This window comes from Motacilla alba, chromosome 2, assembly GCF_015832195.1.
Source record: "Motacilla alba alba isolate MOTALB_02 chromosome 2, Motacilla_alba_V1.0_pri, whole genome shotgun sequence".
Taxonomy (NCBI): Eukaryota; Metazoa; Chordata; class Aves; order Passeriformes; family Motacillidae; genus Motacilla; species Motacilla alba.
The window spans coordinates 9,895,724-9,921,984 of record NC_052017.1 but is presented as its reverse complement, the minus strand read 5'-3'; the positions used below and the strand labels follow the sequence as shown (position 1 = coordinate 9,921,984).

The 26,261-nt window shown below is 40.1% G+C and overlaps 1 protein-coding gene across 5 annotated transcripts in view; it reads left to right on the top strand.

Moving 5' to 3' along the window:
* Window positions 1–26,261, top strand: part of DIP2C (disco interacting protein 2 homolog C) — a 309,807-nt gene that overhangs the window by 264,227 nt on the left and 19,319 nt on the right. For 3 of the 5 annotated variants that reach the window (XM_038160679.1, XM_038160697.1, XM_038160669.1), the window contains 4 exons: window positions 7,025–7,193; window positions 8,136–8,306; window positions 15,195–15,224; window positions 16,931–16,992. In XM_038160679.1, coding sequence (XP_038016607.1) covers window positions 7,025–7,193; window positions 8,136–8,306; window positions 15,195–15,224; window positions 16,931–16,992 — 432 coding nt within the window. The remainder of the gene's footprint in view (window positions 1–7,024; window positions 7,194–8,135; window positions 8,307–15,194; window positions 15,225–16,930; window positions 16,993–26,261) is intronic. The other 2 variants (XM_038160689.1, XM_038160704.1) reach the window with 1 other exon arrangement.

The following is a 26,261-nucleotide window of genomic DNA, read 5'->3' as shown; positions in this document are numbered from 1 at the left end:
GCAGCGAGCCTCTGGGAGAAAGCAATCAGTCCGTGCTCATTTGTAGCTTACAGAAGGAATAGAAAATTTTATATACCATTTTCAAAGAAGAGAAAGGAGACAAGGGATTTGAAGGAACTGAGATCAGGCCAGCAGCACTCGAGTCTTATGAACCTTCACATCAATCTCTTCTTTGCCACTGATCCCCTGTTCCTATTAAATCAGAAAAACTTCAGGCTGCTAGAATTGCGATTGTCATTTGGAGAAAGCTGGCATCAGATACAGCCTAATTAATTCCACTTACAAATCTAATTTCCATTTCATTACTATTTTAGAAATGAGTATTATTCGATGTGATAGGAAAAAATACATCCTGGAGTTTATAAGGCTCTTATTCCTCATAATTTAGAATTTTGTGACTTTGCATTTTACCCTTTGAGGTTCAGCATAACTGGATCCTGCCCAACATTTCAACCCAGTTTTCTAACTCAGAAACTTCTCCTCTAAACTTATGATTGTCTGTCACCACTTCCACTTACTAAATTAATATTTCTAATGGCATATGGAAATGAAGTTTGATCTTAAATTTTTTATAAGTTAGAGGCTTTTGAGAGTTAAATAGGAACTCTTTGTTTTAGGATCCCAGCAGGAAGCAAGAGCAACCTCCTGTGCTGGGTGCAGTTAAAAGTACATTTAAATTCCTTTATTAACTAGACCAAAGGAGGCATTGACTAAGGAATTGAAAGAAAAACTAACCTTTTATCCCCATTGTAGGTGCTTAGATGTTGTGCTGGCCTGCTCCACTGTGGTGCCCCAGAATGCCCTATTCTGTGAGGTCAAAGCTACTTAGGAAAGCTGCTGGAGCATGGAGCCAGCCCTTTGGTAAGTTTGAATATATTGCATAGTTTTGCAAAGTTTTTTATTTTTTTTTAATTTATTATTTTATGGCCTAAAGGTTATAAAATAATAAAGAAAAGAAACCTTGCAAAGCAGAGCAATACATTAAAAAGAACTGTTCCCTCTAAACTGGCTGCATGCTCCAGCAGGGTTTCCTTGGAACCTTTGTCATTGAACAGCAAGTCCTGGGTGTGGCAGCAGACGTCAGCCCCATGTGAGTTCACAAACCCCTAACTTCCTAATTTTAACGAGTTCTTACTCATGATTCAATAAAGGAATACATTATCTTTGTGTTTTTCTCTTTAATAATCTCATTTATCCACTCTGAGAAGGTGATCCTAGTATTCTGACTTGCACTGTATTACATTTTAAAATGTATTACATTCTTTAAGAGGAAAAAAGAAATCCTCAAATGTAAAAAAAATGAACTCTAAATCCTGTTGTTCAGAAATGCTTCCTGAAATTAAGATGTCCCTGTTTTAATGCTTCTCACTGTGGGGCAGAATCCAGCATTCTGCAGTTCATTAGTGAGGATTCACTTAACTGATAGTTGCTGAGTAATGCAATAGAATAAGAATTTTCCCCCTGCTTTAGCCCAGCTAAGCAAACTCCAATTGCAGTTCTGCCTTTATTGCTGGGAGACAGAATTGTCCTTACTCAAATTCAAATTAGGTAATAATAATTACCTAAACATTAATAATTTTTAATAAACTTTATATATATTCTCAGAAACTGAGCCTGTCAAGTGTAAGTCAGTGAGTCTCAGACAGGACCAGGGAACTGAATTTTCTGGCCTGCAGTGGCCATGCAATAAATAACATGACTGCTATGAAATGGTCCAGGGAAGGCTCTCCATGGAAGGTATTTTCTCCTGTCCTGCTCCTGCTGCCTCTGTTCCATAGCATGAAGCCAAAATCCACAGTGGTGCTGCCAGGTGGCTTGTGCTACAGAAAGACTGCAAGGTTTCTTAGCAACCAGACAGGTGGAACTGTGCAAGAAGTAAGCAAGGGATTGCAACACCCATAAGAGAACTGCATTTTAGGAAAGTTGATTGTGTTAGGAATCGCTGATTATTGTCAGGTTTTTTTGGCTAACTTGAAGGTAACTGGCAGGCATGAGCATTTCACCCATTTTCCAGCCCACGTGCAGCAAATTAAAGGCAAGACTGCATAAAGAAGCCTAAATGCCACATCAGAACCAGCTAACTCTAACATGGGAAGAGAAGCATATGAACATAAACATCTGTCATGTATTCTGCAAAGTTCATAACTGGCACAGGAGGAGTGTGAAGGTGTGTTGTCTGCCCACGCACTGCTGTGTGCCAGTTTCCTGGAGAGTCTGTAGCCAGTGGCAATTTGTGGAAGAGGCAATTTGCTTTCCTTCCACATTAAATCAGTACGGTTAAACCTGCCTCAAGCCTGGAAAGTCCAAGGGCAGCTGAAAGCCCAGAGTCACCTGAGTTCTGAGATGAGTTGGCAGACTTACCCCATCACCTCTGGACACATGTCCATACATGGGGTATGACTGGGGCAGGAGAGATGGTGATAAGGAACCAGAATGATGCTCAAGGCTGAGCAATGGCCTTTTGCTGTCTCTGGTACCGATGGACTATCTGCTTACCATGTGCAGTCATGCTCTTAGAGCACTGTGTGCCTGCTTCCTCTTTGGACTCTGCAGGTGGTGTGAAGTCCTTTAGTTTTTCTCCAGAAGTCCCTGTTTTTTGTACATGTTGGATCTCCAGAACTGAAGATTTAATTTTGGCCCAAGTCCTTTGAAGCCTAGGAGAGACATATTCCCAAACACTGTCCTCTGTAGCCTGTACTGTCCTTCCTACAAGCTCTGGTCCAGGAGATTGTGAAGACTTTTGTTCTACCAAACACCCAGTTCCTATACCTGTCCCTCATCACCAAGTACCAAATATCATCTGTAGAAATGCAGAAACCAAATGCAAACACTTAGAGGGTTCAGCAGGATGCACCTGCCTCCTCAAAGTGGGGAAGCAGCTCATGTCACAAGTACACAGGAGCAAGGGCAGTGATAGGTCAGTAACTGCCAGAATGCAATTGCAAATTGCACTTGCCATTGTCAGCATTTATTGACCTGCTGAAATGTTTGGGACTATAATAAAACCTCAGCTTTTACTGCTGATCTGCCTCAGCATAATATGGGCTAAAGCTCCAACTCAGTGGAACAGTTGAGTGCCAAGAGGTCCTTCCAGGAATCTCCGTATGCTGCCCTGCCGGAACAGCGCAGCCAGTGCTGTGATCAGATGGTGCTGTCATACCAAAATGCATCCTGGTGCTTTTACCTGGAGTGTTCCTGTCCTTGGGCAGCCCTTGCTTAGTGCAGGCAGACAGGGCTCTTCACTTACTGCCAAAGTCCAAGGCTTTGTCCACCACATGAATACTTTTTTGTCCTCTGAAGGAAGACAGCATTTCTAAAAGGTGATCTCACACCTCAGCCACCCCTGCATTTCACTCTACATCTGCATCCCAAAAGCCATTGTGACAAGGTGATGCAGGGATGCTCTGCACTGTCTCTGCTCCTGTTGTTAAGACCTGCATCAGGAGGTGGATACTTTTGTGACAATCTTGATACAATTCCTTCCCAGTATTTACATAAGTAAAATCTTGCACCTAGTCCATTGTATCATATATTGTTGCAATCTCAGAAAGGGGAATTTAGGTTCAACAGTTTATATTTAAACTCCCAAGTTTTTCCTAGTATCCCTTTCATCCCCCTGCTGCCAGTGTTCACCATAATTTTGTTGGCTCCTGTATGAGAACAGCCAAGCTGACAGCTTAACCATCTTAACCATCATAACTATCTTTCAAGGTGAGATGGAACTGCCTCACCTTGTTCAGGGCTTCTGTTTCACGATTAACTCTACCAAATCTAGAATTCCATACCTGGATGAACCTGCCAAACTTCTCTGCCATTCCTAGAATTACATGGAGGCAGCATTGACAGAACTTTCTGTAGGTTTAGAACCATATCAACCCACATCCAGCACCTCCAGCCTTGCACAACTGCAGTTTGTTCAGGCACGTGGGCCTCTGTGGTGTTTGGCATTCCTGCTGAGCAAGCACCCTCTAACATCTCACAGTGATTTGAAACCACCAGAATGATATTAAATGTTTCAGCCAGCTGTGTAAGGGTTTTTTTTCCCTCAGCTTTTTCTCTACCAAAACATGGGTGATAGACAGCTTCTCAGGGGAATACAAATCTGTGAATTTTCAGAGATATGTAGCATTTTGTGGCTTGGACTGATTCTTTGTAATGTTTCAGAGATTGATTCAGGGAGCTGAGCCAAATTATGGCCGGCATCGTTGTGACCAGGTGCTGCATAAACCACTTCAGCTGTGGAACTGGCACATTCACCCCACAATTATGCCTTTGTAGTTCTTCTTGTAGCTCCACCAACTGCTCTAGCAAATCAGAGGATATGCATGGATTATTAAACCACAGCTCAGTAGGCAAAGCCTGTGCTGGGTGTGAAGTTTGCAGGCATGGTATCAGCTGGCTGGAGGTTTGCGTATTGCAGTCAAGAGCAGCACGTGTGAGGCTCTTCAACATAGAAAGTTTTCTTCCTGCTAGGTATTTCCTTCTGCTGTGCTGTTTGATCCTGAACTCCACAGAATTTTTGAGGCATTAGAAAACTCAGAAAAGATATTAGCAATATCTTAATTTGTTTCAGTCTAATTGGAGTAATTTTTTTAGTTCAAGCCTGACCATAAGAGTATTTGCTTCCCTCAGTCTGAAGAAGATGGGTTATTTTGCATCCAGATCCTCATGCTTTGCTGTAGGACTGTTGGTGGGAGCAAAACCACTTTCTTATCCATAAGTTGATCAAGACAGGTAAACAGTTCATTCTCACGCATTAGTGTTGCTGAGGGGGAGAACATTTGTCTTTGGTGTAAATTCTGCTATTTTGAATGATTTCTTGGCAATATACACTTGGAATCAATTTCCTGTTTTCCTACCAAAGCCATGCATCTTTTTTTCTCTAATATTACTGTGGAGTTTGTGCAAACACTTTTCAGCACAGAGATAAAGCTTGTTCTTTTGATTTGATTTTGATTTTGGTGTGTCTGCCCAGTTGAATAAGTGTTACCTAAGGGATCTTAATGTGGTTGTGAGTAATAGTTCTCCCACATCTGACACCCAATAATAAATATCATGTTTATTATTGTGCAGATATTTTTTCACCTGCTACTGGTTGCATCAATTAGAGAAGTTCAGGGTCAGGGGGGAGGATTTGAAGGTGAATCTCTGTATACCATATTTGTACAGATTGGAGCCCATCCCAGGTTTTTACTTGAGTGGTTACTGCTTCCTGTTTATAAGAATTATGTATTTGCCAGACAGATTGCACACCTTGATTGTTTGTGGAGCCCTAAGCAGCCTTTTGGTCTCACTTCTCTGAAAAACTTAATAGAATTTGCTAAGAATGAAAGAGTGAGGTAATATTTATAGTAAAAATCAGTACTACTGCCTGGCTGGTTTGATCTTTCACTTGAACTCAGGGCATTCCCCTTTCAGGCGTGGGTAATGCTGCCAAGATCTCTTTTCACATGTTTATGCAGCACATGCTCAAGGTTCAGTGATACTTTATTCTATTCCCTGAAAGGGTAATGGTTCATTTGCCCGCCCTGTGCGTGGCCACCGTGTCAGCCCCATCCCAGAACACATCGCTCCACAGCGAGCCCCTGCTCCTCAATCACCCAGAGTGGCATAAATGGGGACAAGCAGCCAAAGATAAAATTTCTCCTCTGTGATAAATGAAATTGCTTGAACTGTAGTTCATACATATTCCATGACATCCTCAGGCTCATACTCCAGCAGAGACCTAAACAATTTGGATTATTAACTGCTGTTGTGGCTGGACTTGTTCACCTCTTTTGCCTTTATTGTACCAAGTAGAGACATCCAGGTCGCACAGACCTTGCTCTACATGGCACTGCTTTTGAAAGCACTCTCATCTGGGTTTGGGGGAAGTAAAGGCACTCACTCACCAAGGAGGGAATGTGTGTGTGTGTGTGTGTGTGTGTGTGTGTGTGTGTGTGTGTCTGTGCGTGCTGCAAGAATTGCAAAGGTGCCTGATGTCCAGTGTTACAGAGAGCTCGTATTCCTGAAAATAAAGTTCCATTTCATGTCTTACCTCAGACACTTGGATTTGAAAACATTGACTTGACTTTACCAAGCTGGCATTTCAAGTTTTCAAGTCACAAATGAAATTCTTTTATGCGTCATAAATCTTGGGGGCTTTTATGGTCCTATCTCAGAATTTCTATGATTTGGAGGCTTTACGCTGTCACTATTCCGATTTGAAATATCTCCAGATCACAAATTGAGATGTGAGGGGACTGTAAAATTGATGGTAAATGTGCCTGTGTGAGATGAGTGAACAACATAGAACCCATGGGAAATAAAGTCATCAAATTGGGAATATCTTTCCCTTGGGGAGATTCTTAGGTACCAGAGAAATTAGCTCTGACATAATTTTTCCCTCAGGGACCCTGATAAGTGTATTTTTGCAATATTTATGCTCAGTGGGTATCCAGTATACAAGAGATGTAGTATATTTGAGTTTCAAAAGTTCATAAAACTTTCACAGAAGAAATTTAAAACTACAAGGGATGTTAAATTAGGGCCAAATTTACTCCCTTGAAAATTATTGCAGACCTCTTACTTGCTTTAGCAGGAGGCTGGTTGCTTCCATGTTAAGTAATAAAGTACTCTCAGTCAAGGTCTCTTAAAATGCTAATTACTCAATCCAACACATTTGTCAGCAACACTTAATTTTTTAAAATATTATTACACTGCTTATTCACACCATTAACAACTGAGCTATTTTGCTCTTTTTGGTACAGTCCTAAGAGCAAAGTCCACTGGAATTTTGAGTGAATTAGTAGTTTAGGAGCATATTCTGCCTGCAGTCCTCATGATTCATCATAGACTCTGGAAGAACAGCAAAAAAAAAAAAACGGGGTTAAACATTATGTTAAACTTCTGAAGCTATGGAGCACTGTAAGGCTTTACATGATCCAGCCAGTGCTGTGATTAACTGTATATTCACCTACCCACCCCATGGCTTGTCTGTGGACACGGGTGTTTAGTGTGTGTTAATGAATCTTGTGTCTTGCAGCGTTTATTCAGGACACCAGTCTATTCTGATTCCTCCCTCAGAGCTGGAGACCAACCCTGCCCTGTGGCTTCTTGCAGTGAGTCAGTACAAAGTGAGGGACACTTTTTGTTCCTATTCAGTCATGGAGCTCTGTACTAAGGGACTCGGTTCGCAAACAGAGTCGCTGAAGGTGAGTGGTTCTGCTGTCCTGCCCGTCCCACCGCCTGCACGGTGGGCTTTGGGAGCCTTCAACACTCTGCTGAGTGTCTGCTGGGAGGAGAAAATCATCAAAGGGCACAGGCAGCTTCCACAGAACTCATGTTACTCTTTGCCAAAGGCTGTGTATCAATACTAGTCATTCTTCAGATCACAGGGCTGTTAAACATCAAGGAAAGGCTTTTATTTACCTAAGCTTTCTGATGTGTGTTGCAGCCTGTGTTGATGGGCAAGTGTTGGAAAACAGAGGTGTAAATGTCCAAGAGGCTCAAGGAGTATTACATTGTACAGTGTGCTTTATGAATACCCTGGTTATATGAAGTACTGGTTTGGTTTTGACCTCTATAGTAAATAATCACATGCTTTAAAGTACTGTGTTGTTTTAACTGAATGATCCTTGTTGTATGGAGAGGAGGGTATATCTTCCTTTCCCCCCCAGAATTAAAAGCCAGGTAGCCAGTTAAATACCTGAAATCATCTGGAATTTCCCATGTGCTACTTAAATAAATTTATCTTGAGATGCTGATATTTATGATGACTCCAACCTTTACCATCCTCTCTTAATAATTTCCTAATCAGTTTTTCCAAGTCTAGACATTGCTTCCTGTTTTCTGTTATTCACTGTCGTCTGAATTAATTTGGGGAAATGGCATTCCCTCCCTTCAGAATTAGCATGCCCATCATTTCCTATGTGCTAATGTTGAGATGACAAGGGAGTATGTGCTTCTTCAGCTATTAGAGTGTCATCTGGCCATCCGGCCTCCAGGGAAAATGGAAACTGTACTCATACCTTAGCCTCTGTTCTTCTGTTCCTTTTGAATCATATTACCTGCATAATACACTTAAGAACTTCTGTTTTGCATTAAACCTGCCCATTTGTGGCCATTGTGGTTGTTACATTTTGATTTCTTTTTAGGCAAGGGGACTGGACCTTTCACGTGTACGGACATGTGTAGTAGTGGCTGAAGAACGACCTCGGATAGCTCTTACTCAGTCATTTTCAAAGTTATTTAAAGACCTGGGTCTCCATCCACGGGCTGTCAGCACATCACTTGGCTGTAGAGTTAACCTGGCAATATGTCTGCAGGTAAGATTTTTCACTCCTTAAGCTCCAAGTTGTTTTAAGGAAATGGTTTTCAGTAAGAAGCGTTCATTGTATTTCCTTTGGCTGTTTGGTTGTAGACATGCTAAGAAAATGCATGTAGTACTTAATGTTCTTGCATACACAGGTAGCAAATTTCTGTTACTTTGTCAACAATTCATCCCTCTCATGTTGCAATCATAGCATTTATTCTGCCCATGAATACAGTAATTCAGAAAAGCACCTGACAGTGACAGAAGGTGTACTCTGTACTCCAGAGCCAGTAGGTAATGGTGTCATGTAAATGACACTTTCCAAGTGTTTACTTCAGTGTGTTACAAAATCATTCCTTCTGTTCATAAAATATTTCCCACCATTACTTGTTTAACTAGATAGATATTTTCTGCACACAAGGAAAATTATTTTTATATACCTCTCCTGTTTTGATCCTCTAATCAGAAGAAAAGTCCTCAGGATAATACAGGATGTAACATGCATTCTCCAGGAATCTTTACTGAGTCATGATTTTAATGAGTGATGGAGCACTGTAGCTATCTGGTCTGAATTTTTGAATAGCATCTAGTTTTTCAACCAGTGATAACTGCACCAAGCAAATAGTTTTAGGTTGATCTAGAGCATAGTATTTTATCTTTGAGGACTTCATGTGATGAAAGTTAACTTGCCTTTTTTAGAATATTCCATTTTTAATTTCACCTTATTTCTAGTTTAAATTAATCTGGCATTAAATCCAGACATTTTTTATTCTAGAATAAGAATCTCATTTTTGTCATGCATCTAATACACATCTTAATTTTGATAAATAGATAAAGAATCTTAATACATGCTTTCCTGATCTCTGTCTCATTTTTGTGACTCTTGATCTCTTTCTGTCCTTCAAATCTGGTTTCAGAGTTGCACATATTATTCCTGTAATAATACCATAGGTGTCCTACTCAGGTTTAATATGTTTTCTAATTTAATAACCTTTTAAATACTAAAAGAATAATCTTCTGCATTAGCAGCTGCTCTGGCTGGGAAGTTCCATATCCATTTGGTCATGTGCCATGTCCCTAACCTCTTCAAAGTCACCATGTCCTCAGTAGGACTTGCCTGTACTCTGTGTGTCCATCCTGCATTTCAAACCTGGCAGTTACCCTGGTTTATGTGAAGGATGTCTCCTGAAGGTCCCCTGGGTACCTGCTTCAGTGTGGAAGTCAGAACAAATCTTCTCAGTGACTCTGCAAATAAGAATCTGCTATTCCTTTTCTGATTGTAAATAAAAATATTTTTTAATCCAAAAAACTGACAAATGGAGGTTATGGTTCAGCAGTATGTCTGTGCCTGCTTTAGCCTCTTGCCCTTTTCAATGTTACCAGGACATGAATACAGGAGGTGTGCCACAGCTCCAGTACTGCTTGCTTTCCATCTGACTGCAGCAGAGGATCCCTACAGCCTAGGGTGTCTTTAATTATTACTGTCAAGCATATGACAAGGCAAAGCTGAGCAGGGTTAAAAGTCATTCTGTTGCCCAGAGGTGGAGTTGTTTGGTTTGCCATTCTGTGATTGCTACCGTAAATATTCTCCAGGGATAAAAAAGTTTTAGAAAGGAGGGGAATCAGGGAAGAGATGACATACCTTAGTTGGAAACAGATCAGGATGGGGCCTGTCAGCTCCTCCTGCAGCTGTGGTGGAGCTGCTTCTGAAAGACAGCTCAACCTCTCTGGCTTCTGGTCCTTGGAGAGACCAGACATGAAGGATGCTTTAGCTTACAAGGGCAAATTTTTAGCTGCAGAAGTTTGCTTGCCACTAATGAAAATCTCCATTTTAGATGTGCACCAATCTCTGGATGGTTCATGGTGATTGCTTCACTTATAATTCCTTAATTCAGGACAAAAAAATAAAATCATGGGATAACACAAAGGAGCAGTAAGCCAGGTGCAATATCAAAGTGTGCCCTGTTGGAAGTACCATCGTGCTTGTTCTGGCTGGGATTTAATGTTTTTCATAGCAGCTGTTTTCAATTTGTGACTGAACAGTGTTGGGAGCACACCAGAGGCTGGACTCATGCTGACCAGTCCTGCACAGCATCAGGGCTGTCCCCATTTCTCTCTGTGTCCCCTGCACCATCAACCCACTGCCCTCCAGCAAGCAGGCTGGAGAAGAAAGAAGCTGGGAAGGGACACAGCCAAGAAGGCTGTTCCTAGCTGACCTGGGATATCCCATAATGTCATGCTCAGCATTAAAGAAAAAGGGTGGTTGGTCTTCCAAAGCAGCCATTGCTCAGACACTGGCTGGGCATTGTTCTGCTCAAGGGGGGTGATGAGTGATTGCTTTTGCATCACTTGGGTTTTTCTCTTTTCTTCTCTCATTAAACTGTCATCATCTTTCATCTTGACCTGTGGATTTTCTCACTTTTGCTCTTCCTATGCTTTCCCTGTCCCACAGGGAGCTGGGTGAGTCCTGAGCTGCTGACTGGGTCAACCCACTGCAAACATGCAGAAAAGCTGGCTACACTCAGAGAATCTGGAAGGCCTAATCAGCATGGAGTTAGGCTGGATTATGGCTTGACTATGTATATCTGCCTTTTGATTGTGTTAACTCCTTAGCTGAAGATTGCTTTTTAGATGGTTCTTTGCAGAAATTCTTGAAAGAATCATTGAATCAAGCTGCAAAAGTGGCTAAATCTCTGAAGGAATATTGTCAATGATAGTGCCTATGGATTTAGGAACAGCACAGAATGAGAGCCTTGAGTGAGATGGTTAAACAGCTTGGCTGATTGTAGAGCTTAATGTCAGGCTTGGTTGAGTTCTACTCAGGTGTGGCATCTCAGTCCACAGGACAAACTAAAACCCAAACACTGCCTAAAGAGTGGTGTGGCTGGAATGGAGAAAAGCCACTTCAGGACAGGCTATATGTAGCAACATTATCTTCCCAAGCAGAATTGTTTTTCAAGCATTTGAGCTGAGGCTTTTTTGGCAAGTTTTAAAAGTGCTCAAAAAATTACTAAAGGTTTTACTTGCAAGCATCACCACAAAACATGTCATTTTGGTGGAGACTGTAAAGATAGAGACTTACGTGTTTTGAAGCATCTGGCAGTAGACACTGCCAGGGACTGGATACTGAATTAGATTGAATGCTCTTTCCAAATTGTCTGGAACTGTATGGCTAGTGGTATTCCAGAATAGCTTGTGGGCTATTCTGTTTTCTCAACTGAGGAACAAATTAAATTTGAATCCCTCATCTACAGTATTCATGCAATTAGTATTGTCTCCAATATGTTCCAGAAATGGGTTATGATTTCTGGATTCTTCACACTGCATAAAACTACTTCTCAAGTTATCTGAGTCAATAGCATCTGCCTTTGCTTTTTTCTTCCAAGTTATGTCATGTATGAGATCAGCACGTGGTTCCTGGAACACCAACTTCCACAGGGATAATGGTGATCCAGCCTGGTCTGCAGTGCTTCTAAAATATGTATCTACTGATCACCTTACTAAACATATCTCAGGATTCAGCTGCTGGTCCTTATCCAGGTTTCTTCTCTGTGGGCTACCTCTAATACAACTTGGATATTATCTTTGATACCTTCTTGATTTCCAATTTTGTGGACAAATCCAAGACTCAAATGGTTAAAGGGAAAGGTATCCTGATTCTTGCAGACAGCTTTTACAGTTCACATCTTCAAAAAGAAGAGGAGGAAGTTGTGTATGTACATGTGGGTGTATCTGTGTGTGTTTGTCTCTCTGTGTGTGTGTGTGTGTGTAGCAGAATTTAACATTTTATTAAAGATTACCTTGAAAAAGAAATAATTGTGATAATCTCTTTGTAACAAAATAATCTTAGTCTACCAAATTATCTTAATTTCTGGGTTGTGATCACTGACAGACTAATGCATTGTCATTTGTATTCATTTCCTTTCAAGCTGAGAGCAAATTTAGTATGTTTCCTTTGATGTAGTCATTGCAGACTAGATTTCTAGAGATGTGCTTTTGAAAATAAATAATTCCTTCCATCTTTAGGCACTTAAATGCTATTAATATCTGACCTTTTATGGCTGTATAGTCACAGATAATGGTCCAGGGATTAGTGAGATGAAAAGATTGAATCTAGCGTATCTTAATTCTCATTAACTAGCATCTTAGCATTCTCAAGAGAGAGAGAAAAATAGATATGAAAAGTAGCCAGTTTCTTACAACAGCACAGATGGTTCTCTAGGATTTTAGCTGATTTCCATTTAAACACTTGGAATAAATATTTTCATTTTATTCAACCTGTTACTCAATTTCAGTTGAGGGAAAACTTCTAGAAGTTGTTAATTTTTCCTTAGTTAACCCTGAAAATGTACTAACAAATATGTCCAAGCTAAGGAGAGCAGGATTCATCTTGCTTCTTTTCTATCTCTTCTAACTGAGACTGTAAGGTTAAGTGAGTTATCCCATATCCATCAATAGTCAGTGGAATTACAGAAATACTTCAAGAGACATCTCAGGTGCCCATCTGGGGATGGAATCCATCACCATCAGGAGATCCTTCCTACCTTATACTGCTCACTTTCTTCTTTAATGGCTGGAGTTACATGAAATGGACCCTTTCCTCACTGTCTAGCAAAGAAATCTTTGTTACTCAGTTTAGGGCATGAAGTTATCATTTCTTTTTACTTAGTGATAGATCACACTCTCCGAGGATCTTCCATAATAAAAGTAATAAAGGGTAGGTCTGCAAAGAGTGCCACAGGAGACCGTGCACCGTGTCAGAGGTATGATTCACACTTAGCAATGTACTACAGCTCTGGGTGAGCTCCCTCAGATTCTGTTTTCCCACCTTTGCTGTGAGTCATGCCATGAAGTTCTTTTCACAGCTCCAGCCGCTGTGCTTGCGTAGGTGCCATTGCCAAGTGCACACCAAAAACTCCTTTTCTGAGCATCGCTGGAACAGAAGCAGACTCGGAGTAAACACTGAGGCCGCATCCTTAGGCAGTTAAATAAACCCCAAAAAACCCAGTTATTTTTAAATTCTTAGGATTTCTGATAGCCTAGTTCCTGGTTTTTAACTCTGGAGAGGGAAGTAGGGGAGACCATGCAGCTTGGCCTTTAACTTGAGTGGAAATCAGGCGTGCACCGAGTCCTGGCATGTGGCCAGCCCTACAGGTGACTTGTTGGGGTGGTACTGTGAGCAGTACCACCAGCTGGGGTGATACTTCAAGCAGCACCACTGGTACTACAAGAAGTACCACTTCAGGCAGTTTTGACCTGCAGTGTTTTCCCAGAGAATAAAAGCCTGGCATATTGCTGAGATTTGCTCAGACCAGGGGTGGTTCACCAGTGGAAGCCTGTGCATGGGCAGAGATTTATTTAGTCCAAGAGATGTGGACTTAGGGTATACCCATTTTCAAACAGAAAATTCTTTATGTCCCATTTGGTTTTCTTGAACACTACCAGGCATATCCTAAGTAACTATCAGGTACTCCAGAAGTTGTGTTGTTTTTTTCCCTGTTACCAGCATAACAGATGCTCTCCATCTCTGTCTCTCAAAATAAATGTGCACAGACAAATTGAGTCAGTCATTCTGGTCTTGGCTTAGACTCTGCTTCCTTTGAAATACTTTTCAGAGTATTTCAGCTGCAACTGGCCACAGAAGGACATTGCTGATAATTCAGCTGCTGTTTCTCAAGCCGTTCTGTAGTTAAAAGCCATATGAGACTCTGGTACTCTCAAAGTCCTTTTTGCACCTGCAGTATAGTCACAGACAATGAATTATATAACTGCTGGATTTCAGTAATTCTCCTCCTTTCTTGCAGTTACACTGCAGTGCTCAGCCTGGATTATTAGTAATACCATTTTGGGGCATCAATGCAATAAGCAGATCCATCCTATTTTTGTTAAATGTTTCATCTTCCTTTGCATCCAAAATAGACCTGTCTTAAGGTGCTGCTGTGGCAGCTTCCTGCAGTCTTTAACTCTGCTGGCATTCAGAAGTCTGGTGAGAGGAATGTGGGATGCCAGGGCTTTCAGAGCTGTTTGTTTTCACAAGTCCTAGGGCAAATCCCACAGCAGCCATCTGGTGTTAGATACTCCATGTGATAGTAGTGCCTTGGGACTAGTCACTACTGAGGATTTTTTTGTCTCTTTGCTGAGTTATCAGTCATGGTGGAGAGCTGATAGGTTTTTATCAACTTTATATTTTACTGTTCTTTATATGTATTACACTGTTTACCATAACAAATAGGAATGAAGACTTCTTGGGCTCTGAAATTACTCCATTTATTTATGATCTTCCAGTAGTTAGATTGTGCACCAAGCCTTGATTTTATTTCACTTTAGGATCAGGTTAATCTGTATGCAAGAAGGTGTAAGTATCTTTCTCTGTTGTATACTAATTTTATTTTTTTTTTCCGAAAAAAAAGCTTACTTTTGATTTCCAGAGGATATCAATTACAAACTTCTGTTAATAGTAAAATGGCAGACCTGGAATTCTCAATGGAATAAAGTGCATTAAAATAGGAGGGCCATAATGTTTAATGACTTCAAAATCAAAAACAACAATAACAAGAAAATCAGTATGCTAGACATGTGTTTTCCACTAACAACATTGTCTGTAGTGTCCTAAAACCATTTAAATCTGTTTGTCCAAGGTTAGCAGTCTACAGCTGTCTCTTCTGTTGCTCTACTAAAATGTTGACACCTCATTTTTTACTTTTTTTAACCTTTAATGGTATAATGGTTAATTTTTAAAATTCCTGTATTTGACATTGTTTTTCTTTTTATTTTACTCCCTGCTTTTTGCATTCTCCTCTTTTGTTTCTCCCACCCTTCATTCCCATTTTTTATTATTATTTTCGTCTTGTGTTACCTTCTTTCCTTCTCTCCCTCATCCCTGCTATTCCTGCTGCTATAGCCTCACAGGCTGGGGAAGCTGGCCGAGCAGGTAGGGGATTTTCATGTTCCCTCAATACCCACCTATCAGCTTCCAACAGTGGGACAGACTAGAAATTGAGTCTGGAGATTTGGGGATTTTCAAATCCTTCTATAAAATTATAAATAAGTCCAGTACAGCTTTATCTGGATGCAGGTTTCATCAAATATCAGATGTCCATTGTAACTATTTCATTCATGCTGAAAATAATAAATACCATAGTGATTGTCTTTGATTTTCAAACTTGACTGTTTCCATTATTTTACAAATATAAATCAGCTTTAGTTTTATTTTTAAAGATAATCAATTTTTCCTTGGTTTTGTTTCTTTTTTTCTTTTCAACATTGCATATATTTCAAATAAGTTCTCCACTCAGCACTAGTCTGTTACACTGCTGAGTTTACCAGTAGACTGAAAATCGTGTTGTTAATAGCTAGAGAGGATATTGTACCTTGTATTGTGTATAACAAGCTAAAGAGGCTAACATGCATGTGCAGCTCTATTACTCCTCTGGTTCTCCTCTGGTGGTGGGTGATGATCAGTACCTGTTCAGTAAGTATCAATCGGTAGTGGTAACACTTTTCCCCCATAGATACAAAAATTAGATATTTGTGGGTTTGGGTTGCAACTTTTAGTGCTCAAAAAATTGTGGAACAATCAGCCAGCATTGCAGAAATGTAAAATTTAGCCCTAGACATTCTTAATGTGAAGAATTACACTCTACAATGCATCTCAAATAGGACAGAAATCACTAGAAGTTCATGTTGCCTGCTGGTTTAAGTAGTAGACATCTAAATTACTGCTAAAGGAGTTTGTGCATCTGGAGTTTCCCATGTTTAGGAGAATTCCTCTGCTGAAAAGGAAATTTTCAACGTGCCAGCATTCCAGAATGAAGTTGTGTTTTTCTTCTAGCTTTGTGTTTAGCAGTAGCATGAGGTCTGCAGCACAGAAGAGAGCCCTAGCCTGGGGCATTGAGAATTCACATGATGTTCAGTGGTGATGAGTTTGAAGTTTTGGATAAGGGCAGATCATAGCAGGCTGCAAAACTGCAGAAAAGCTGTGGGTGGAAAGGCCTAAAGACTGCATCATCTCTGCATGAAAGGAAACTAAAATTAGTCTGCCTATTTTCAAGTAACTAAATATTGTGACATAAAGCAAGGGTTTAAATTATGCAGTGGAAGACTGAAAAGGATCAGAATAATTGCTTAACAGACCTTCAGTCCAGATTGGTTCATGTCATGCGTGCTACCTTTACTATCTTTAGCTTCAAGTATATTCTCTGTTGCATGTATAGAAGACTCTCAGTAAACCATGCTTCACATTCCTGACCATGTGCTTCTGCCATTAAACTGTGTCTCCTCAGCAATTTCCGCCTTCCTTTATACGGCAAAACGTGTTTAACATTTTTTGTATGTATCCATGTGCTGATTACTTGGCCTTTTGTAGCAAATAAAACCTCTGTTGACATGTGTTGGTTAAGTAGTCTGACTGCTTGATGTTTTTCTGAACTCCAAGGTGACAAGTACCTGATGGTAGGTATTTTTCCAGTGCTTGTTCTGATTCTGTAAAGCTGAGCTTTGATTGATGAATACCTTAAATATAACTTGTCATTTGATTAGCATAATTAGCACTGAAATGAATGTTTGGTTATTTGGGGGGTAAAACTCTTTTCTCCTCCCAGCCCTCAGGTTCTGATTAGCTGATGTTGTTGTTTACAGGGAACATCTGGACCAGATCCCACCACAGTGTATGTTGATATGAGGGCACTGAGGCATGACAGGTCGGAACCACCTTTTTCTTTTTCTCTAATACACAATTAACAGAGTTTCTAGCAAGAAAGCTGCTTATAGCACACCCCACGGACCCTGGAAACCATTGCAATAAGAAATGATTTGTGTTGACTCCTACCAGCCAGCAGACACAGACATTATATTGGTTAATTAATTTTAGCACTGGTAAAACTGAGGCATCTAACATCACTACAGCAGTGAATAAGAAGATTCCTTGTCTTTATTGCCACCAGCATTTCATGACACTTGTGTTCAGGTGGTGCAGCCTAGCCAGTCCCTGTTGGGTTTTTTGGCTTCACAGAGTGTTTCTCCTGCCTTGGCAGCTCTTTGCTTGTCAGGAGATCATGGTGGGTTTGCTGCAGTTCTTAATGTTTCAGGACTGTGAGGGGATGGATTATCTGCTTCAGCCACTGTGAGCAACCACATTCTGTAATTGGGGGTATTTTTCAGTTCCATCTTGAGTGTTAGATATGTATACAAGGAGTGAGAAATAAAATTTATCACTTAGTGGTTGGAGACAAGCTTGAGATCTCAGGTGTGATTTTGAAAAATACCCATGCACATATATTTCAGTTTTCCAATACTCTGGTCTCTTTACTGTAACAAACCAAGAAGTTTTCTATGAACTCTGGAAAAGGTGAACATTTAATTAACAGTCCTGGTTCCCTTAAAAAATCATTATCCAAATAGGGAGTTTCTTTGTTCTTTATCTTTCATCCTTCTTAAAAGCTTACCAGAGAATTTGCCCCCCAACTTTGGTTCTATCAAAGTGCAAAGGGCACTGGAGGCCCAAATCACCCACTGGGTAGTTAGGTCAGATACACATGTAGGTATTTTCTTGTTGCACATGGAGTTTGGCAGGTAGAAGAAAGGAGCTGGAAGATGTTTGACTCATGATTTCTTTATTTATTTTGCACACAAGGATTCACATAATAACACTTAGGTTTGATCTGTCCTTTGGGACTCTACTGTCTGCATAACCCAGACACAGAAATTCGGTGTTCCTGGCCCAGCAAGTTCAGTAGTGTAGAGACAGAGTCCATGGTCATAATCAACCCAGACAAGAAAAAAGGCCTTTTCTACAGAAAGAGAATGTAACATTCACAGTCAGTAAAAATTATTAATGATTTAAAAAAAAATGTTTAGAGAGAGGAATTAAAATTTACTCTTCATGAAAGTTGCATAATCCATGGGTATACTATTTCCCTGCCTTGGCATGTCATTGAGAAGTAGGCATCATTATGGAGATCAGGCTTTGCAGTGTGTTAATTTATATTTAGTAACTTGTTCTACAGAACATGAAAGATGGTCTTGAGAGCTCGTTCTAATATTGTGGTAATGTAGATTTTAATTTGATGGTTTAAAGTTGTGCCTCATTTACCCAGTCCTGCAGAATTTGGAATTAGATTAGTGGGTCATAAATTAAGGGAGAAAACAACTCTGTTTGACATAGCCTCTTCACATTTGCTGTTTCTAACCATTTTAGTGGAACTGAATGTCCCTATTACTTAGCAGTATCTGAAAGATCCCTGTAAATATCTGTGAGACCATAGAGTAGCAACCCACAGAGTCTGTGCAGGCCAGCCAGTCCCCCAACAATATGAACATTTTACACTGGACACTTCATGTGAGAAAATGTTTCTCATAATTTGTATTTTAGAAGATATTTTTCAGGGTCTGAAACAGACTGAACATATGGGTTTTTTTCTTGGCATGATAACACTCTCTAGTTGCTTCAAAAAAACAGCTGTAGTTCATCTCTTTGAGATTATTCAACTCCTCTCTACATCCATAAAAATTAATAATTAGTTTCAATACAACTATTTCAAGCTCATCTGGTAATTACGTGCTTGTGCACTTTACAGCTTATGAAAATGTCATTTTCTTATAGGTGTTTAGGTCAAAATACCTGATTGTACCTAGGTACAATCTGTGTGGAGATCTAGGGGTGGTTGTTCAACCTAATTAGATGTTTCTTTCTTCCCAGCTCCCCCTGGATTTGGATGGTTTACTTCTTAGGTCAGGGTGGAGGTTTTCAAACACCTTTTTGTGTGTGTCCCTGTGAGGTTTTGAGCTAACAGCTTAGGTTTAGCTGCTGGGACTCTGGCCATAGTACTGGGCTCATCTGGAGGTTCAGGAAACTTGTGCCAAGGGGTGCAACCACTTGGTCAGTGACTGGCACCAGTTCTGACACTGGAAAAAGGTTTGACTGCCTGGCTGTGAGCTTTTAGTGCAGTTCTAGGTGCTCCAGCTGCTCTAGTAGCATCTCACATGGAGTCATGTTGAGTTTGTTAGTCCTGAGGAGTGTCCCAGGCACCCTGAGCTGTCTCAAATTGCATTAGACACTTGGTTTTGGAATCTGAGTAATACAAAAAGCAAGAATATACAGCTCTGGCTTGCTGTTGGTGACAGGATATCAGTATCATTATACTTGACATTGTACTGATTTTCATCAAATCAGTAAAATCAGGGTGTCCTTAGGATGGCCTGAGGAAAGAGTGAGCAAAGACAGGCAAGTCCCACAGAGGCTTTTAATGAAAGAAAGACTCCTGAGTTATGTACCAGGTGGGTGATGTGCCCCTGCAGAGCAGAGCAGCGCAGTTTGCAGAGACCACAGAGGTTAGCTCAGCTCCAAAGGACAGAGTAGGTGGATTCATGCTCCCTGCACAGCACTGAGGCTCCTGCTGCTGCCTCCCTGTGCAGCTCAGGCCATGGCCATGTGCCCAGGGCATCCCCAGGGAGGGACAGGCAGCAGAGCTCTGGGCAGCAGCACCTGCTCAGGTCTTTGCTGCATCTCTCTGCCTCTGGGAAAGCCATTTTATTCCCCCTCCCCCACAAAAAAAAAGGGGGAAATAAATTTATTAAATATATACATATTCTTGTCCTACTTCTAAAGGCTGGGTTGTCAGACTTTTCCATCATATTTTTGACCGGTCATGCTCTCCTCAGAAAGCTTTTCAGCTGGTTAAGCACAAGGTGTCTAAATTTGCTAAAAGCTGAGAAGTGCTTGGAAGATAAAAAAGGGAGAGAGTGAGAGAGAGAGCCTTTTCTCATCATGCCAAAATGCCATATACTTGAAAGATGGTGGCTTTTACAACATTTGCATCCTTCTGTACAGTAAAGATGTAAATTTGAAGCCCAAGCATCCCTTGTATCTGTATTGTTCTAAAACAATATGTACACATGTTTATAAAAAGTCCAGCAAAAAACACACTTCTGATATTAAAATAAAAATTTCACAGCTTCTTCATCCTTAACAGCAGCTTAGTTTTTGATAGACAAACTATTTGTTGGCAAAACAAGCCAATTCATCAAACTGAGAATAAACCAAAATAAATCTTGCTTTCCCATCAACAGGGCAAAAATATTTTCAAGTGTTCTGCAGAAGGTCAGGCTGGATTCTCAAATGTTTCAGTATATTTGTAAACATCCTAAACCATATTTTTTCAGACTCATTCAAAGCTGTTTTCAAAATGTTACTGTTTTAAGCTGATAATACATATTTTGAAATTACCTTGAATTTGAAACTAGCAGGTATGATTTAGAAATAAAATTACATTAAAAATATTGAAATATTTTGACTGCTTTGAGTTGTTTCTCAAATTTTTAACATAGGAATTTCTTTTCCTGGATATCTGTACCTTTCTTAGTCTAAATGTTTTATAGAGAATTTCCTCAGGAATTTTAAATAGTGAGCTGAAGGATCCATCTGGTGACAGCTGATTGAGATCACTGATCTTCTTCTAAAGTTGAAACTTCATGCAAATCCTGTAAAGATAAACATCCCCTTGCATCCTAATATTCTTTTCTAGATCAAAACTTTATCCATTTAAAAAAATATAGTAAAACCTCTGTTCTGCCCTGAGCAGAGCAAGGAAAGATCTACTTCGATATTGAAGTTTATTTTAAAAAGGATAAGAAAAGTAAAAAGAAACTTATTCATTGCAATCTGTCTACCCCCAAAAGCAGATAAAAATGTTAACAGTCTTCTTGTCCAATAGCAGATAGTGACAACTTAGGAGCTTTGATGTAGTGGAGGCGTAGACTCCCGGGGGAGAGAGCCACTAACCAAGTCACAAATGTATTGATGAAGATTTAGATACCATTTGCATGCATTTGTCATAGACAGTTTCCCCTTCTTTTGACTACAAATTGTATTTAAACTGTTTATTGAACTGCATTGATGTTTTGCATCAAACTGGGCAAGAAGGAAAACTTTCAGCCAGTGCTGGTAAACACTGTTTTCTGTTTTCTTTGATGCCATCTCTAGTTTCACACATGCAGGCATCCTTTCCCATCTTATCCTGTCTTCAAACTTCAGTACACCCTTTGGTGAAATAATAGGTGCATTTAATGATCTTTTAAATTATTCCGTTTCATCTAGTTAAGTCTGTAGGGTAATAAAGATGGAAAAATTAATTTATTAAACTCTTTTGTGGTTTACTAGAGCTCCTTCTGAACTACATGTAGTGGTGAGCTGCTGGGATAGACAGACATGGTGAGGCAGCTGGCACCAAAGAGGGACTGAAATCCAGATGTGAGACATTGCCAAACAGACCAAAAACATAAAGATGCATTTGGCTTCAAGTTATTAGGTTGTTTTTTTTTTGTCTGGCTATTATTTAATTTGTGGCTTGTGATATCCACAGTCTTTCACTGAAATGCTCCCACTCTGTCATTAAAACAATTATTTTAACCTGATTACCCTCTTTATTAAACAAGCAGTCTGTGAAGCTGTACAAAATAGATGTCTTTTCCCATGTGGCCACTGACATCTTCTTGGGCTGATGCAAATTAATGTAGATCTTTAAAAAAATTACTTTGTATACACTTAGTCTGTCATTAGCAGACTCAATTTCTTAGGTCATTTGTGTGTTGTACTAACAATAATAAACAAGTCTTAGTTTTGTTAATAATAAACAAGTCTTAGTTTTGTTTTGGATTCCAAGAGCATTCAGAGACCTCTGAACTTCTTTTAGACTTGCTCAGACATTATCTCCCTGACAAAGGAGCTTTCAGAATGGAAGTTCTGAATCTCATTCCTCAAGAAAAGATGGGAACACTTGTAGCATTTCAAAGAAATGAGAAAACAGTTACTTAGGATTTATTTTTATCGATTGCTTATACAGTGAGCCCAGTCTCAAATCCAGGCTCTGTCAAAAGGAATCAGTGAGGGCTTTGGCTTCATTTTAATATATTCCAACATTTCAGACTTCATGCAGGAGCAGAAAAATAGCCTTTTATTATGGCTGTCAATTGTTTATCCTTCTCTGCATTTTACTGAAACTTTCATGTTATGTATACATTGTTTGGGGTAATACCAAACAGCAAAGCCACAGGAGCTTTTTTCCCTTATTCTCAACCACTTCTCCTCCATCTACCTTGAAAAATGCTTTTATTAAAGGGTTACCACACAAAAGAGCTCCTTAGCTGAGTTTTTGGCTGAGCTGTAGCCCCAGCAGTGCTCTGTAGCACAGTCAGCGTGTGGAGGGGAACCATTTTATATTCACCCAGGAGAACAGACAGGGGGAGGTGTGTCAGAAGGAGACTTCTAATAGCAAGTGACAGTGAAATAGTTACCTTTTGTGCAAATTTAATTGATTAATCCTATTGGAAAGCCATTGGGCAATGGTAGCAAAAGAGAAGCTCTGAGGAGTATTCCCTTGGGGGCTTTTCCAGCTCCTGCAATGGGTTACAGAGCCCAGTCACAGGTTAGAGAAAATCAAAGTCCTCATCTGTTCACTGTGTGGGGTGGTTAAAATCCATCCCTGCCCTCTGTGACACCCAGCCAGCATTTCCCTTGCAGTGAGATTCTGTAGGCAGAGGGCATGGGTTGTTTTGAGGTGTAAAGTTCTGTGTACCTGGTGGACTGTTCAAAACAGACCTCCCATGTCATTGTCCTCAGAGTGCTTTAGACACAATCAGCTCATTTTGCCAATGGAATTGTCAAGTGCTACCTCCAGGACTGCCATTCCTGTCACCCTGAGCTTCAGGGAAATTCTCATATGGGTGGCTCCAACTCCAAGTTCCACACATCGCCCATAATTTTTTGTAATTTTCTGCTGCTTTAGCTGTTTGGATGTTTTTCTCTTATCACAGAAACAGGTTTTTCATGAAAGTGAAAAACTTTCCGCCCCTATGGATTTGGTAGAAGTAACTCAGCTGAGAGAAGGGCCTGAGGTCTTTCAAATAAAACCCGAGTCCCTCAAAGATTTACAAAAAGAAATGATGCAGTTTGGTTTTGAGGAGTCTTTGTAGAACCGCCTGGCTTTTAGGCATTTTGCCTATTAGCTTTCAGAATCTTATTTGTGAGTGTAAGCTGTTTGTCATGGTACTGGCAAAACCTTCCTCTTCATGTTTTTCCTCAGGAGAAGATACAGCCTTGGCCTTTTAGCAGTATTGTGCTTTCTTTCTGCCATGTAAACACTGCTGTCTCAAAAATCCCCTTGGCATTGTTTCTGATCTATGGGAAGCAAATCTCCCAGAAAGAAAAGTTAATTTGGGCTGATAAGCATCATGTGAACACTTTCAGTTCTGGCTCAGAGAACTCCCAGTCTGTCTAGAGAGGAGGAAAGATTCTCTCTTGCTGTTCTGATTGCATCAGGAGAACTTGTTTAATCTCTGTACACTGAATAGTCAGTGATTAGGAATAAAGCTGATGGCCTGGGAAACTGAAGAGGAGCAAATATTGTTGAAGAAATTGTACTGTTTACCCATGAGGATCCAGAGTTTTAAGCAAATTTGTAAATGTTCCTTTTAAAGAGCTTTGTAAGATGCCTCCTGTTTCCAGACATAGCACAACTTCTGTGCAGGGCACAAGAAAGGGAGAAATGTCCAAGAACTAGAGGGGGGTGAGAGCCCTACAAAGTAATTTTTGTGCTTTCTAAGGCAAGATTACTTGTCACTGAAGTATTTCCTCCCTTGATGCAAGCCCATTTCTTCCTTGATAAAATAATTTTTGAGAGAAAAGCTTATCATGGTTTTAGTGGAACAGACAATAAGAGTTGGCTCCAAATATGGTTTTTGAGAGAGGATGTGGTTGACATTAGTTTAACTACAAATCAGGAAATTCCAGTTAGATTTCCCTGCATGGCTTAAGGGAAAGAGAATACTGTCCTGTGTATCAAGTAAGACAAAGACAAAGGGAAAACAAAAAGCTGTAGCTTTCCAGGAAGGTGGGTGTACTGCAGTTGTACAGTTATTGTGTTACTCTTTGCAAATAGCAGTCTTACAGTATGAGTAAAAGAACTAGATGGAAAATGGTTCCATTTTTGTTTTTACAAAGCAGTTTTGAGTGTAACAATGATTTCACCGAAATTACAAAATTTCATTAAAACTACTGGGAATTTCACTGTTTATTAGATTTCCAACTTATTACAAGACACCAGCAAATTTATTCCTGAAGAGTATCTGACATTGTTAAAAAAAAGGATTTCCCATTTCCAAGTATACTGAGTTTCTTTGGTGTTACAGGTCCTTTTCTTTTGATCATGCTTCTCATGGAAGCTGGAAATAGATAAAACAAGCTGGCTGCTCAGATTTCTGAGGAAGATTTATTAAAAAGTCTTCCTTTTGTTGCTACCTAAATGCCATATTTCTTTCTTTCTCTCTCCCAGACTTTGCCATGAGTCTAGCTGTAGAGTTACAGGAATATCTTAATAAAATGGAATTTTGATTCTTCTACTTTTTATGCAAATAAGATGTGTTATGTATTTGATTTTTACAAATAGCATATTCTGAAACAATTTGCTTTCCTTCATTTTGGTATATAGTATTAATGGAATGCTAAAGACTGATTCTTTAAAAGTGCCAAGTGATCAGCATAGGGTACATTTGCTGTTTCAGCAGTGGAAGAAAATGTGCTGCTTTCCCACACTGCTGCCTTAGAGGGCATTTCACAAGGCATCTGCTTTGGAAAGAGAAATAATGAATATATATGTAAGACTTGGAACAAGGCTTTGTAGCTTCTGCAGCTCTAGCCACAGACTGTGCTGTGCTGTAAGTGATGGGGCTTCCTAGGTGCTCTCCATCCCCCTTTCCATTCCCCTCTTCTCTTGCCAGCCTTTGCAGGAGGACAGGGCCGTTGCCATGCCACACACTGTCATGTTTTAGTGACAAATAATTCAGCACAGGGTGCTGTGCTGCCAGTTACCCCTGGAAAATGGGTTCTGTCACTCTTAGGACCCACTCCAGCTTGCCAGCCTCAGGCACTCATTTGGCTCCTGTTGTCAGTAAAATCATTGGCTGAAGGAAAACTGAAGGAATGGTTGGCCTTGGGAAGGAGAGCTCTGAATAGTAAAAACATCCTTTATGCAACACTGATTTGGTTAGAGATGTAATACCCTCTTAAATGGCTCCTTTCAAAGGATCTTAATAAGTTGCTTCAAGCCTAACTTGTCAATTTTAGTATGGCATCTAGTGGAAGTGTCTGTGAGCAGTGATGAACTTGTGTAAGCCAAGAGTCTCAAGAAGCTCAGCCATGGTTCCCAGGGAGTCTCCTGGGACAGGACAGTCCCTTTTCAGTGCCTGCAGGTGTACAAGGCACTGCTGCTCATGGCACTGCTGACCTTTCCTTCCGAGTGCTCATCTGCAGTTTTCATTGAACTGAGGAAACAGCTTCATATGTTGGTGTTCCATGCACAGGAAATGTCCCTGGTTGTTGTTAAGGAGAACTTTGTGCAGATTCTTCCCCAAAAATGCAAGTTGAGTCAGCTAATAGTGGGAAATTTGGAGGTTATAGCAAGAGAAGGGGACAGGTTAAAGAAAATTACTTGATTTCAGAAACTCCACCTTTGAGTACATTGTGGGAATGTAGAATGTGAGTATTAATTAGCAATGTTAAAATAATTTCCATCATTTGTTAACAACAAATAAGCTAATTCCATTAGCTCAGGAGGTTTTTAGATTCCAAGCTCATTATAATTAATTTTTCCCTGTATGTGAAGTCTCTTTAGAGATTAGGACTAGGAAGACAAAGGGTTACAAAATAGAAAAAGCATATTGCATTAAAGAGAATTGTCAGATCTCAACTGTGATTATGAAAATGCTGTAAAAACAATTAGTAATAAACACCATGTCCTGGGAGGTTTGTAATCTGAGTAAAAAGATAATAGCTGAGAGCAGCTTTATGCCTGGTTTTGCAAAGCTGAACCTGAAGCACAGAGAAAAGTGATGCTGCCTGATGGGGCTCGAGGTGCCAGGTGGGAGATCAGATTCTCCAGTCTTGGTCCACTGCATTCTCTTGAAATAGTTGTATACT